We start from the raw sequence: 16437 nt of genomic DNA on the forward strand, positions 1-16437 counted from the left end.
GACTGCACATGACTGTTCAGTGGGTTTTAACTCACCAACTGGCTATTTCCTCAAAAATAAACCCCCCCCCCGCGCTTAAAACATGACCATATTGCTGCTTTCTGCTCTAGGAAACAAAAAATTTGTTTTGAAAAAACTGCGTGAAATAGTGAAATAGAGATACAAATCATATCCATTGGAAATTATTATTTTATTGCCGGAAAGCGAGGAATTATTCCCGGTTTAAAAACCCAGCCAAGCCAAGCTTCCCAGCGCCTGAATATCAGAAGAGACCCCGCCCTCATCCACACTCGTTTCCTTTCCCGCAAAGTCCCTCTCTAATCTGTGTTAAACCCTACCCACCTATCTTAACCTGGGAAGGAGCTACGCTCGTCCTCAGTGCGGGGCAAAAACAAGCGCTCGCAGGAGGCAACGCCTCCTCTCGGGGCGGAGAGGATCCAGCAGTGACGGATAGGGACCGGGAACCTCTTTAATAGTTGCCTCCGCCGCCCATCAAGAGAGAAAGAGGCGGGCGCTTCTGCCAGCTGGATCGTGGTACCTGCGAGCCTCGGTAGCCGCGCTCACAGGAGTGACTCAAAGCTGCCCGGGCTGGCGCGAGGAGAGCGCGCGCATTTAGGGTTGTCTTGAAAGCTCCCTCATCCTTCGCGCAAACTTCTGCGGGGAGACCGTCGCAGGAAAGCGCCTAAATTCGCCACGCTTTTTGCCTGGGGAGGGAGAAAGAAAGGGAAGGGTTGGATGATTAGGGGTTAGGCAGTTCGTGTTGGGATTTTGTTTTGTTTTTCCTTCTCCAGCTCCTTCCACCGCCCAGTCTCTGTCAAGAGCTTCCTCCTCTTATTTTTTTCCCTTGCGAACTTCACTCCTGTGAGGGGAAAGGGGCTGGGCGGGCTGCTCTCACTTGCTCTTGGCGCGGAAGAGGCGCAAAAAGCCGCCGGTTACCCGGACTGAGGGGAAAAGAGACTCCGGGCAGAATTAGGTCACTGCGCGTCGGGTCGGTTGAGCATCCCATGCAGGAATAGCGGGAAGCGTGGGCTGGGTACGAGATCTAGGGGAGTGGGGTTTGCACCTGAGTTGCAAGGAAGGGGCCAGCAGACGAGACCCCTTGCGGCGGTGCCCCCCGGCCCCGCGGCTGGGCGGAAGCGGGAATGGGGTCATCGACGACGAGGGAAACTCCAAGCCCTCATCCTCCTCTCCCCTGAATTAACGCCGCCGCCCCGAGGGAAGGGGGGTTGGAAAGAGAAGACGAGCGAGCGGCAAGTTCCACGGCAAGATTTAGCTGTAAGTTAACGTGAGCGGCGGATAGGAGAAGCGGGAAAGCGATGCCTTTGAGGCTGCGCTGGTTTTGGTGGTGGGCGGTGCTGTGTAGTAGCTATTGCTGCTGCCCCCCGCCTGTGCTGCCTCTCCTGCCCGCCGCGGGGGCGCTTCTCCTGGGCAGCAGGAGTGCCGCAGGCTTCGGCACAGGGAGCGGTAAGGAGCAGCCTCAGGCGTCCGTCTCCACCTCTTCCTCCCCTGCGGGCTTCCTTTACCGTCGCCTTAAGTCCCACGAGAAACGGGAGATGCAGAAGGAAATCCTCTCCGTGCTGGGGTTGCCTCACCGGCCCCGGCCCGCGCACGGGCTTCAGCTGCAGCAGCACGGAGAGCCCGAAGTACCTCTCCCCCAGCGGCAGCAGTCGGCGCCCCCGCCGGGCAAGCTTAACTCTGCGCCTCTCTTCATGCTGGACCTCTATAACACGCTGTCCGGCGAGGAAGAAGCGGCGGCGGAGGAAGAAGAGGCCGAGCATCGCGGCAGCGCCCGGCACTCCTCCACTGTGCGACCCCTGCAGCGCAAAACGCTCCTCAGCCACAACCTGGGATCCTCCGGCAACACTAACCTGGTTAGCTCGCAGGACAGCGCCTTTCTCAATGAGGCTGACATGATCATGAGCTTTGTCAACCTGGGTGAGTGAGATGGGTTGAAAACGGGGGGGGGGGGGGGGCGCTGATCAGCATCCGTGGACTTGCCAAATGTGGTCTCTCTTATTGTTAAGTACAGGTGCAAGCTAGGCAATAATGTTAAAACCACTAGAAGTTTGTTGAGGCACCCTAAAAATTGTTATTTATTACCATATATGCTGTTGCACTACAGGAGACTAACAGACAGACTAACTGGCTGTAAGCTTTATCTTTTTCTCCAGTGACCACCATAATCCCCCCCCCCCACTTCCAGTTGCCAAGTTATGCCAAAACTACTTACAACCCCCCCCCCATGCTAATGACCTCCAGTTCCACAGCGCAGAACAGAGGTCTAAATCACATAGTTGAACTGCATTCCTTAGTATAACTGCATATTATTTTATGAAGTTGGCCTGGGACCAAGCAAACAGAAAGTTATGCATCTCAGGCTTGATGTGGATCCTACTGGAAGAAGACATGTCTCTTATTTCAAAGGTTATGCAGTATCTATCACTTGGGCTAGTGCCCCACAATATTGTATTCAGGCTAAGCACCCTCTGTAATTGTTCTGGATAGACTGTTATCATCAGAAATAGAACCTTTGGTTCTTACTTCTCTCTCATCTTTATTATAGACTCCTTTTTGTAGAAACATATGAAAGAAAGTGAAAGACTTATTCAGTATTTCTCAAACTTTCCTGATACACTGGAAATTCTTGTGTATGCACAGTATCCTAAATTCAGTTCATAGTGCCTGCCAGTTAAATCAGTGAGATCTTGATTTCAGATGTTGCAGTGTAGCAGTTATTGGAGGAGGTGATAAGAAATGGTCAATGATTTGTTTTGCTAATATGTTGGCTTCATATGAAACCATACCTTTGGGATTGAAGTTGATTTTGTAATCTGGGAAAAATGACATACTTAATTTAGGGTTCTGCTCATACTGATTCTGAGTATCATTAAATGCTCTGCATTATTTTGTAGTCATTACACATATGTTACCTGAATCCACTGTCTGTATTGTAAATTGCTGATATTCAATTCCATGCTTCTGTGGTACTGACCATGGTACTGCTTCCATGCTGCTTTGGGCTGGCTTAGAAATAACTGGTTTAAGAGTGCTGGGGAGAGAAGCGGTTATGGGTGCTGTTTTCCTCAACATCTCTTGTGCTAGTTGTGTGGTTGTGCAAACAAAAACAAATACAGGAACGATTCAAATCTAATAATGGTATTAGATTGTTCTTCAAGATCAGTACCTGTGTAGTAATGAACCTGTATCTCACTAACTTGGAGAAAAGGACCCATTGAATACTGTGGGACTTACTTCTGAGTCAACATGTAATAGGAATGCTTTATTATTCTTCTGAAAAAGCAGTGAGCGCTGTGTTTTTCAAAGTGAAAAGTATTTGACACTACTTACAAACAAAGTAGTGTGAAACTATTGGTCCAACTTGACTAATACTTGATTGACAGTTACTGTCCTAGTTTTCAAGTAGAAATCTTTCTCAGATTATTGAATATTATCTGCTAATTGAAATGCTTCCTAACCATTAACTAAATTTAAGAATTATGAATGCAAAATATATTCTCTGCCATTAAACTATGATCTTGTGTTAGGCATCCATTTTCCTCTGTAATACATATCCTGCCACATTCCAGAATGCATTGTTCCTTACGTTCTCTTTATTGTTAAAAACATTTAAAATGTCAGTGACTGCCCTGTGCAATTAAGGCCTGGCACACTTTCTAGGAAAGCATGGTTGATCTTTCCTGATGCAGGAAAGTAACTTGTTCCCATACTAGTAACTTCCTCCTCAGCTTTCCCAATGTGGATGATTCCTTTGAACTGTTACAGTTGTTTTTTGGTATATAAGCATGATATAAGCAAATTAGATGAAGAAGCACATATTGAGTGCATGTAGAGTGTCCCATCACTATTGTTTAAGAGAGATAAAGTCATAGTGGTTGGTTGTCTTTTTCAAATGGAGACTTTTTTTCTCCAAGAAAAGAGCTACAGCTTATTCATTTGAACCTATTTATTTTGCTACCTCCAAGTTATATTGTAGTGACTTAAAAATTATGTATATAATAATAAAAGAAAATCTAGAAGTGCAAATTATTTGCAAAAACAAATATTACAATAGATTCCACCTGTAAGCATTAGAGATTATCTGCTCTAATAGTTGGGGAGAAACTTTGATGATACTGAACACTGTTATAGTAATCTCAGAGGACCCTAGCTGCAGTTTGAATACTTGTGTTCTTGATGTAAAGACTCAGAAAGTTTGTCCGGACGGCTCCAGTAATAAACACTGAGCATGCTCTCCCTGTGTTTCTTGTCTGTGCAGGGTGATTGAAACATTAGTGCACATCCAGTATTTGTCTTTCTTAGTCAACATAAAGTAGTGTAGAATAATCATACAGTCTGCATTTTGTATCATCTGAAGAGTAATTTATGATGCTCAAGAGGAGGGAAGAGAACTAACATTTACTTCAACAGTAAATTTTGAAAGTACTTTTGATATATCTTTTTTTAGAGATATTTTGATACATGATATTACATTTCAGTAAAAAATGATAGCTATTCAGGAAATAGTTTCTTTAATGGTTGAAGTGTTGAAATACTCTCTGAATGTTGCTCATGCTTTCAAATATGGTCCAATGATATGTTTGTAGCAATGAACAAAACACCTTTAGCTGGCAGCCAAAATAGGAGGAAAAGAAGGAATGTTGTGTTAAGACATGTTTAAAGAAGGCTGTTAATTAGAGTTTCATTAACTTGTGTAGTAAATTTATTTTCAAGAGTCTAGGAATTACTATACATATTGGATAGCATTTTGCTGTGGGGAAGAGAACAACACCAGTGCTAGTATAGCATTACACCCATGTCCTAGTGTTTTCCCTGTACTAAGCAAACTCTTTCTTAGTTAGCACTTCAGAATTCAATAAGTAGGAGACCTCATTTCTTGATATACTTGAGATTTAACTGCAAAACAGCAACGTGTGGTTCTTTTCCACAGTAATATGTAGTATAGGATTTTTACGCATGTGGCTCAAAAGGGGATTTATGTAGTTTAAATCTTCATGTCTTAAAACATTGTCACAAATGAAGTAAATTTTTCTTTGCTGTTCATTTATATATTATGCAGTTATTGATTGGATTAATTTTGCCATATTTATAAAAGACAAAGTATATGCATTGATCTCTTGATACCACTCCTTCCCCACCCCAATCTCTCAGTTACAGTGGGAATTGTACCTGTCCAATCCAGTCTGTCACGATGGGCATGCTTGGGTCCGGTCAGCCAAGAAATGTCAGCTGGCAGGGACCAGGAGATGTGCCTTTTCTGCTGTGGCGCCAGCCCTCTGGAACATCCTCCCTCCTGAGATTAGGATGGCCCCGACCCTTTTGGCCAGTGTTGTCCAAACTTGGCCACTTTAAGATGAGTTAAAGTGGCTGGCTGGCTGGGGAATTCTGGGAGTTGAAGTCCACTCATCTTAAAGTGGCCAAGTTTGGACAACACTGCTTTTGGCTTTTTGGAAGGCCTTGAAGACCTGGCTTTATGCCCAGCCTGGGGTCCCGAGTGTGCAAAGGGCCCCATTTCATGGTTGTGCTGACACCAATGGTTTTTTAAGATCTCTTGGCTGTATTCATATTTAATTTTCTGTATTGTTTTAAGTGTTTGTTTTTATTATTGTTAGCTGCCCAGAGTCACTGGTATGAGATGGGCGGCTATATGAATTGAATAAATAAATAATAAATTGTACATGGTCACATTGGATAAAATGAAAATTATAACTTGGAGAGAGGCAGCTTGAGTAGAAAGGATATAGCAAAAGCGGAAATAAATAAGAAAGATGATTTGCACGTATGTTTATGACATTTGTAGGTGAAGCCAGTCATGTATGATCTTAAGAACTGATTCTTGACTAAATAAAACCTGGAAACCATTTGACTTTCCCCCCCTTTGCAATCTGTTGCTATAGCTCTAGTAGCTAATGCAAGTTCTGTGTTTGCAAGTGATCTAAGAAAAAAGTATGGGCCTTTGAAATACTGTCTTAACTTCAGAATCAGAAACTTTCCAGTACCATCCAGGTTACTAGCTTTGGAAACAGGTAACTAAAGTTGTTTTAGCAAGAAGTGTGACATTTCTTTCATTTTTGTTTTCTGTAAGATTATGTTTGTATTTTTTTTGCCTGTTCCTTAAAACTGTTTGTTTTAAATGACAATATTGCACTAAGAAGCATAGGATTTTTTAGAACTAAGAGTTAAATTTGAGTTTAAATGGAACTTTATTTTTTTATCAGGATGGGTTTATTTAGCCTGATTTGAAAAAATCAAGTATATAGTCTAGCTAAATGCTACTGGAATATTCTTTCACATCACTAAGTATAGGTAGGCCCTGCTTAGTGTCCACAATTGAGACTGGCAACTCTGTTGCTAAGCACTGTGGTCATTAAGTGAGACATCACGTGACCGCAAGTTGCAATTTTAATTCTGCGTTCTCCATTAACGCTGCTTGTCAGAAGCTGGTTGAGAAGCACACAAATGGCGATCACGTGACTACGGGATGCTGCGATGGTTATAAATGTGAGGATTGGGTTTTTTTACACCACTGTAACTAAATGGTTATTAAATGAGGCAGTCAGTAAGCAAGGACTACTTGTATCAGAGATTATATCTAGTTTATAAGTAGAATGTAAAAGAGATACAAGTAACTTCCAAAATATTGACCGTGAATATCCATATCTCATAACAGTATCTATCTGTCTGTCTGTCTGTCTATCAATATAGACTAAAATTAAAAGCAAAAAACAAAGTGTTAGTTACATGACTTGATAAGAATATTATTCTTCATATTTAAGCTGTTCTGAGCAACGTATAGGACCCAGTGGATAAAAATGTCCTTGGTTCTATTCTAGAAACTCCAATGTTTAGTTCCAAATGGTTGTTGACCATGTATTTTACATTTCATAATTTACCAGCATCATTTTTTAAAATTACTGGTTGAATTCCAATCCTTCCTGGTGTTTATATATGCAAATACTTTAGAATTGTTTAGGATTTTGGAATTTTACAGCCTTCGCAGCAATATTTGTTATCAGCGTACTCCTTATAGGGAATTATTTCCAGAATACTAAAATTGTATTAGAAATATATTCATTAAGTCAAAATGTTAGACAGTTTGAGTAGGCATGATGATTCAGCCAGGGAGACTTTATGCAAATTCTATAATGTAGTACTTATGGAATTAGTATTATATTTCTCTAATTCTTTATAAGTTAAAAAGGCTATGAAAATAGTTTTGTGAATTTGATTATTGGATAGCAATTTTCTATTGGTATAGCATTTATAATTTAAGCTGATGTTTTTAGCAAATTTTCCATACAGGTGCACATGCAAAACTATTTATCTTCCTAGTTATAAAAAGATTAAATGCTGTATTTACTCAAGGGCTACAGAGTGACATCAGGTCTATTCAAGCAAAGTTACCTCTCCCACTACCCAAGTTTTAAGTGAATATAGAGAAAGGCTTTTGATATGCATTGGATACTTGCACCTTAGCACAAGAACAAAATAAAAGTAATTAAACATTACAGAAGACACAGCTACATCGGGCTTAATTAGCAATTACTAGTGTCTGAAATCCACAGGTTATACCTAATCCATTGTCCCGATTATCTAGAGCAGAGTTTTTCAAACTGTGTTCATTAGAATCTGAGATTTCCATGAGAACCTGATGGGGTTGTATGAGGCACTAAGGGGAGAACAAAGTTCACTTGAACACAGTCAAGGGCATCCATAATGGAAACAGTTGGGCTTGTTCCCCCATGAAAAACACCATTTTGCGGATGGAGATTTATGGGAAGATTTTTTTTTCAACTAATAGGTTCCATGACTTGAAAAAGTTATGAAAATCTCTGAACAAGTACTAATGTGGGAAAGTATTTAGAATAAGGGTCTAAGACTTGGGAGTTTCAGACATGAATTATGTTGGGTGAACTTAGGCCATTTGTTACCATATTTCACATGTACCATTGTACCATTTTGAACTCCATGAATGAAAAATTAAATAGATAATAGTTAATCAATTAAAACAATGTCTTACTGGCAATGGTGAATGTGGGCCACATGTTGCATAGACAACATGCTGTAGTCTTCCTTTCTCAGCTGGGAGGGTTTGGGGGAATGTGTGTCTGTGGTTTCTAAAGACCTTTTTTCTAGGCTTGTGAGTCCCTTGGATGTAAATAGCTGCTTTGAATCTGTACCCCAAAACAGTGATGTGAATCATTTTGCACACAGTGATCATAGTTCCTTCCTTGTGCTTCCCCACCCTCTGTTTCCAACTGAACACAAGTTTTTCAACTGCAAAAGAAGCAGGGCACTTTCACATGGCACCATTTCTATTCCTTCTAAAACACTGTGGGCTGGTTGTGTAATCATCTTCACTCTTGGAAGTTTTAATACAGTCAGGGAAGAATACAAGCCAGTCAATGCTCCCTCTGGTCAACCAGAGTGTGGTAAAACTGACCAAGCAGTTTGTTTTAAATTTGCAGTGGTGCATAGCAATTATGCTATAATTACTTGAGTTCTGAAAGCTTCAGAAATGATTTGGAACACGTGCTTCAGATATTGTATGAGTGCAACACCTCTGAGCTATGCATTAAATTATCTTTTTCAGGTTTTTGCATGATCCTAAAAAAAGGTGTCACTGTGTGTGTGTGTGTGTGTGTGTGTATGTGTGTGTGTGTTTTCCAGGCCTGGGCTGAAGCCTGAAAAAGGTCAGGCTTCTTTAACAAATAGTTTGGAAGTTCAGTGCTCACATAAAGTCTGAAACGTTCCTCCTGAATCTTTCTGGAAGCCGTAATCATGATCAATAATTCAAAATGTTGTTTATTCTCATTGGTGAATATATTGAACATGAATATTTTTGAATATGTTGAAAAATTCCAAGTGGAACGTACGAGAATTGGAATTATTTATCTAAAATGTAATATTTGAGAACTAACTTGCTTTTCCATAATTGAAAAACAGTTTTTTTTCCCTGTAAATTTCTTCCACCATTATCTGTCTTGGAATTTTTGGGTTGGGACACATCTTTAGCTCTTTGTGCCTTTCTCTCCTTTCTAGGAAGGGAGAAACTAGAGCACCCAAACTTAGCCATGTAGCAGGCATGAAGACCTCTCTTACCCGCAAACATTCTGTACCTCACATTGCTAGACAGAAACTCTATTGCTCAATTATTGAGGCATTAGAAACACTTTCACGTTAAATCAAAGGAAATAAGCAGTGGCTACAGAGGGAATGTTTTGTTTATTAAAATAATTTAAAGGGTATAACAAAAAAATATACATCTGTGGCTTGTCAACAATATGGCTATAATTCCCTTCTATTTTTTTCCCTTCCATTTACATTGGAAGAGAAATAGAATTTCATATGTACAATGAGTTTTCCCCTACACATTGAAGGAGTTCTTGGAAACAAATATTCTTGTTGATTAACAGAAGGAGAAGCATTTCTAATTGCTGCTTTCTTCACTTATTAAAAATATTTAGTAGTACAGTCTAATCTGTTGATTGAATTCACTTGGTTATATTCCCATGTAGATGAGAACAGATTGCATCAATTATTGAGAGAAAACATTTCATTCTATATTCAGCTCATGGGGTGTTTTTTCTCTAACTTGGAAAATGTTAATTATAAGTGTCTTTCATGTGCTGTAATTATAAAGCACCTATATTTGACAACAAACTGTATGGAAGGTGAATATTTAAAGCTGTAACTTTGCATTTAACATTATTTAGGAATAATATTTAATGATAATTACTGTAGTTACTGAGCTGGCTAGGGCAACATCTAAAAAGATAGCAAAATTCAAAGTATGATAGTCTTTGTTTCATGATCCTTGCTTCCAGTGAGCATTTTGACTTGTTTTCCTGTATTATTGAACAGTTTGTTCTCTTGGCTACCCAAGGAATCTAGAGCAACATAGCTCAAAGGAATCAGCCTTCTTCTCCTCACTCTTGCACAGAGTCTGTCCCTCATATCTGTACATGATAACAGGGAATACCAATGAGTTGACCGTTTAACTTTTGTCTTGATTGAGATGTTTCAATCTTTCATGAATTTCGAAGCCTCTCGATTATATAAATTCTGGAGCCTAGGAAATGGTAACAATCAACTACTTCTATAGTCTCCTTGTTTATCTTAAATTCTTCTAGTTTTCCAGTTGGCATACTCTTGAATTTTCTTGATGTTCAAGTAAAGTCCTACCTTTTTGCAGTCCTGTTTTACTTTTAAAATGATCATTCTTAGGGCTTATTCAATTTCTGCAACCAAGGTAATATTATCTGCATATCTCTGGTTATTGAAATTAGTTCCACCAATTTTGATCCAACCTTTAGTTCTTCCAGACCTGTGATCCAAATGATGTTTTTGTGTTTACATTGAACAGGTGTGTCAATAGAATGCAGCCCTGTCTGTCTCTTTTCCAATGGTAAACCATTTGGTTTTATCATATTCTGTTTTCATAGTGGCTTCCTAGTTATTGTAGAGATTTCTTATGAGAAGAATCAGATACTGGGGTATACCCATTGCTTTGAGAGACTTTCAAAGTCTTGAATGATCAATCTCTCAAAAGCTTTGAATAGTCTATAAAATAGAAGTAGTCCTCTTTTTTATATATTCTTGCTGTTTCCATCATCCACCTAATATTAGCTATATAGTATTGTATACTTGTGTTGTTTCTGGAGCCTGCTTGTTCAATTGCCACTTCTCTCTTGATATGGGGATCTAACCTTTGCTGTAGAATTTTAAACAGCATCTTGCTGACATGTGGTATTAGGACTGTTGTCTTGTAATTAGAATGTTCCTCTAAATCTCCCTTTTTAGGGATTTCTAATTTGGGGGCAATGCTGCTTTTTTTCATATTTGCTGGCATCTTTATTGTTTCCATGCCAGTCTCCTTTAAGCACTGTATGGGGATTTCACCCACCTGTTTCCTATTTGCAAGTTGTTTTATAACTTCAGACACCATTGGTTCCTCCTCATATTCTTCTCTCTCAAAGACTGTGTCATTGAATGGGTCTTCTTATACAGATTTTCCATGTATCCCTTCTATCTTCTTTTTACATTATGTTCCATCATTAACTCCTTTCCATACTTGGTCCTTATGATATTGATATGAGGTCGGAACGTTCCCATGTTTCCTTGATTTTCTTAAATAGATCTTTGTTTTTCCTATTCAGTTATTGAGTTCAAATATATATCTTTATCTCTCTTCACCTGTCATTGAAAATTTGTATTAAATTATCTTGTATTCCCAAGATCTCTTCTGGCTTTTGCCCATCTTCTTTCCTTAGCTATGGCCTTGTCTGATAGCCAATGTGTTCAACAGTTACGTCTTCAAAAACATTGCTATAATTATCAATTCATTCACAGTTCCTTATTTTTACATGTTCTGAATCAGTGTTCTCTAACCTTGTATCTTCTAAATGTATTAGAGAACAGAATCCAGAATACTCAAGCAACATGGTCCATGTTGAAAGACTGCTCTATTCTTTTCTTACATAAAAATACTACCTAGGTCATGAGTATAAGAATAACTCAGTGACCTAAGATCCAGGACAGATCCTAATATATTGTGATTGGGAGAACAGTTGGGAGAGGGAGTTTAGAATTTGAGATTTTAGAAATTATATGATATAATTTATGTTGTATATGGATTCTAGTGCTGAGATATTTCTGTGGGAGGGGTATGCTGCAATGCTGTAACATTGTTGTATCATCCTCCTGTGAGAGCGCTTTGATTTTTAGTAGCATTCCTATTCTTTCCCTGCTGCTGTTTAGGTGTTTGGGAATCTTGCACAGAAACAGATTAAATTCTTTAAATCTTAATAGCATACCTTTATTGTTGCAATTGCAGGTTTCTTCCTTGAAAGGCATCCCAGCAGTGCAAGACACCCACCATTTTTATGGATACCCACACAAATATGAAGATGATCCTCCAGCTGCCTACAGCAGAGGCAACATATTGTATTTATCTAAAGAAAAGACAACACTGAATTTAAGATTTCAAAGAAAGAAATATTAGACAAAAAAGAAGCTATAAATATATACAGAAATCCTATGCACTATATTTTCCTACCTATCAAGTAGAGTTGCTACTCCAAGAGAAACCAATCCTGGAGATTTTTGTTCACCTAACAAGTATGACACAAGCATTATGGAGATATACACATTGGCCAAAGGTCGCATGCCAAAAAATGGCAGAGCCCAAACAAAAAAATTACTAAATTAATAATACATGTTTACAGTTGAAGCTAAAAAGAAGTTAGATATTTCAGCAAAGCAGTGATTGGAAACATGCCTTCAAATCAACCAAGAACATACTTTCAGGAATGAATAAGAAAGTTTGAAATGGCCTGTATCTCAGATCTGAATATGATATAAAATCTGCAGAGAGATCTTAGACGTGCAGTGCATGAAGGAGTCCTAAGAACTCTTCTGAGTTAGAAGAATTCTGTGAGGAAGAGAAAAAAATCCCAACAGCAAAAATAGAAAGATTCTGGTTATAAGAGATGTTTCAGAGTACTGGTTGGAAAGGCACACAGCCTTTTGTACTTCCTTAAGTTGAATTTGTAGACAATTGCTCATGAACAGTAAAAATGCACTGAAATTTGCAGGAGGATATTATGCTTAACTTTATTTCATACATAGCTTGTATCTGTTTCTATTCACTTAGGGATTCATTGAAATTTTGCCCAAGAATGCCTAAACTTCTGCATACAAGTATATGGGGAGCGAAGCAGTTGTCTGCTGAAAAGATGCCAGTCCAATAAAAATCTTTATCTGCTCCTTATCAGACCCCGTAAAAGGAAAAGAAGGGAAGCAAAGTTGATTCCGATAGCTGATCTTACTAAATATACAGGACATATAGGAGAAGATTAAGTGTAGTTTTTCTGAGAGTTTAGGCACTTAAAGGTAAGCAGGAATATCTTGAATTAGGTTCAGAAATAAATTAGCAGCTGAGGCAAGGAAGCCAGAATTAAAGCTGGTTTTTGTTTACTTGTTACAGTCTTCCTATGCCTCTGCTTTTAAAACAAGAGTTATATTCTAGACTTCACCTGAAACCCAGAAGCTGTATTTTTAACAAATTGTTTGGTTTTTGTTAATTGCATATGGTGGTCTAATGGACTGACAGCTATGAGCTGTAACGTATTCTTAATAGGACCAGAAGTCCCAGTGCCAAAAATTCTGCCTACCTGTCATTTAGCTGTTGCTGGACTTCTGGCCAATGAACTGTAACACTAATAACAACCAATTTAGAATTAATTGCCATAGTTTAACTGCTGCCAATTCAAAAATAAAACACCTAGCAATTTGCTTTTGGCATGGTAATACAGAATGCCTTGGTACAATATGTTCTTGCAGTATTTCTTATTTACTCAGGTAGTCAGGGACCAGTCTGTTAAGTCTATATTGATACATAGTAACTCTCCTATCTAATGTACAGACCAACCTCTAGCATATGGCTGGAAATGTTTGCCTTATGATTTGAAACATGAATAGTAACGAAAAGATAAAATATATGTAATAAAAACAAAATATTTTTTATAAACTAGAAAAAATGCCATTAATACAATTAATACAAATAGGAAAATGTGTTAAAAATTGTAGCACAAAAACTGGGTTTTTATCTGGGTTGCGGTTAGAGGCTTTAATTAATTGTCCCCATTTCAATCTTAGGTGGACTGATCTCTCTCCGTCTGATAGGTGCATTGAAAGAAAAACTTAGATGAGCACCTATGGGATAGTTTATTGCTATCATCCAAGTAGCAGATGTGGGGCAAAGGGTTGCTGAATTCGCTAAGGATTTTGCCTGCTTTCTTAAGGACCCAATCTGGATCAAGTTCCCCCGCTTGGTGTTTACTTTTTGAAAGTAATTTGCATTGTTGTTAACTGCATGAATAGTTTCATCTTGTGATGGTTTTTTTTTTGAAGCTAACGTAAGTCTTTCTATTGTTTGCTATATTTTAATATATCATTGCTTTCTGTGCCTTTTTTACCAGTGAATGCCAGTATTATTGAATTCTGAACTGGTGTATCACTGCATTGTTCTTCTTAAACAATATTAGCTCCCTTCTCTAGAAAAAGTATACTCATATCAAATGGAACACTATATTTGCTTTTATATGAGAATTATAAGTGAAACACTTGTTTTCTGGGAATAAATTCTTTGTTAAAATTATGCAATTTCCCCTGACTAATTGTGATCTACACAAAGCATTGTTTAAGTGTTAAGTCATTAATCCAAATTTGAAAACAGTTGGTCTTCTGTTTATTGCTAATAAGTAAGAATAACCTCCATTTACAAAAGGTAATTCTTTCTTTCAGGCCAGAAATAATAAAAACAGGTACGTGGATAAATTGATGGTAAATATTCTTTGGGGAGGGTAGCCAGCTTGAGTTTTTGAAAGTATGTTGTAAGCTTTTTACATTCAGAGACAGCAATTCTGTTCAGAGAGGTAGTTTTCCAAATATCAAATGATTTCATGCCGTGTAATTAAACTGCAAGTATAGTTAGAAAAGTTACCAGTTATTGATGGGATTATGTTTTGCTGGAGTTTACCAGTGCTTTGGTTATGATGTTCTTCAAGTCGTACAGCCTCTGTTTGGTTCGTGAGTGCATCAAGTACTCTTAACTTAGTGTCTCTAACATTGCAAAAAATTCTGTATCTGCAAAAATGTTTAAATACCATTAATAAGTTTTAGACTGCTAGCAACTGAGCCGTATAACGACAGTTTTTTGAAACTTTTTTGTCTCCCCCATCCTATTTTCTTCCTATTTTTCTGCGCAATATTTAAGGGTTATTACAAATTTCAGATACTTGTAGTGCACAGATGTTTTGTGAGGCTTGTTATTTTCTATGCTGGAGGTTATGAGTCAGATTACTGTTAAGTAAAATGTTTATGTGAAATCATTTCTGAGTCATATATTTGCATCATATACAACCTGCCTGACAATCAAAACATTCACCACTTTGCTAATGATTATACTAACTTTCCAGTGCTGTGCTCCAACATAACATAATTACACAGAAAAAAATGCAATAAATTACCCTGACAGAGTTCTCCATGTGCCTTATTGTGATTTTTTTGACATTATCTCACCACTACTTACGACTGCAGAGCTGACGTGTAGATTTATAGATGAATTCCATTTTCTAAAGATAAACTTCTTTTCTGCTTGGTATAATTAAATGAAGTAAAAGAAAATGTCATGCAATTAATAATTGCTATAGAAGTTCGATGCAATATGTATGTGGTTCACAATGATAATACATGCAATCAGGCAGTGTATTATCACGGTTTAGCTAAGGAGCAGCTGACCTAGCGCCATCAGGATGTTCTGGACTTTGTTTCTGATCTTCTTCAGGTACCTTAGCCAGTCATAAAGGGAGTTATCATATCCAGAACTTCTGGAGGATGCTGCATTGGCTACGCTTGGTTTAGTCTGCTGTCATGTGCAGTCAGTGACTTAGCTTTGGGAAGTCTCAAGTATTACGTGGTGGTTATCCATGGTTCAGTTTCCTTGGAAGGGAGACAACAGGTTGTTGGGGTTTTTTTGTGCTATAAATGCATGTACACATTATACACGTTAAGCACAATATGAAGGTTCACAACTTTGGCACAAACACAGATTTTTTTGTTCTCCATCAGATTTCATAGTACCATAAAGTACTCTTGCCAAAAGCTGTTTTCTTCTCTCCCAGGTTGCTTCTTCTTTTTACAATCCATACACTTTTCCTCTACAGTCTGCTATTGGTTAGAAGAGCAATGAAGACCAGACTCTTCACCCAGGTCTTTGGTGAAGAAGAATGAAACCCCTTGCTTAATTCCATCTGGTCTATTGCACTTGCCTTCTTTTATCTTTATCTTTTACTTTTTATTGATTTTATTGTAATTTCTTTGCTTGTTGTGAGCCACTCAGAGTTGTTGAGGGTTGGGCAGCATGCAAGTTTTATAAATTACTAAATCATTATTACTTCACTGATGTGAGGATTCATAACAATGTGAGGATAACATAACAAGCAACCTTGGTCCTTATTGCAAATATTACTGGCTATCAGCACCCTATATAGCCAACTGACAGAAATGTAAATTCGAGATTTACAGAGGGAAAAGTGATCTTCTGAGGATTTTAGCCAATTCTCAAACTTACAACAGCACTCAAGTCTCTTGACATTTGTCGGTTCTTCCCATCTTAAGTTAAATGAAAGACTAACCCATTTAATCAAGTAGAAAGCAGACAGCTTAAGAAAAGATATTTTCTAAATTTACCTCAGTGGTGCTGGAGTAAAACCATGCTACTTCAGATTGTGCAGGTAATATATAATCTTTTGTAGCCATCAATAGCATTACCCTCCATGAATGTGTCTGATTGCTTTTAAACATCAACCAGCTTGGAGGCTATCACTGTACAATATCTTGTAGCAAATTTCATAA

The 16437-nt window shown here is 38.4% G+C and overlaps 1 protein-coding gene across 1 annotated transcript in view; it reads left to right on the top strand.

The window, feature by feature from the left end:
• Positions 1-366: 366 nt before the first annotated feature.
• BMP6 (bone morphogenetic protein 6) overlaps positions 367-16437 on the top strand; it is an 86960-nt gene continuing 70889 nt past the window's right edge. The window contains exon 1 of the mRNA XM_025176419.2: positions 367-1935. Within this exon, the coding sequence (XP_025032187.1) occupies positions 1317-1935 (619 nt within the window). The 5' untranslated portion in view covers positions 367-1316. The remainder of the gene's footprint in view (positions 1936-16437) is intronic.

Source organism: Python bivittatus, unplaced genomic scaffold (genome assembly GCF_059951505.1).
Source record: "Python bivittatus isolate LINGU-HERP-01145 unplaced genomic scaffold, Pbiv_v1 ctg000840_np1212, whole genome shotgun sequence".
NCBI lineage: Eukaryota > Metazoa > Chordata > Lepidosauria > Squamata > Pythonidae > Python > Python bivittatus.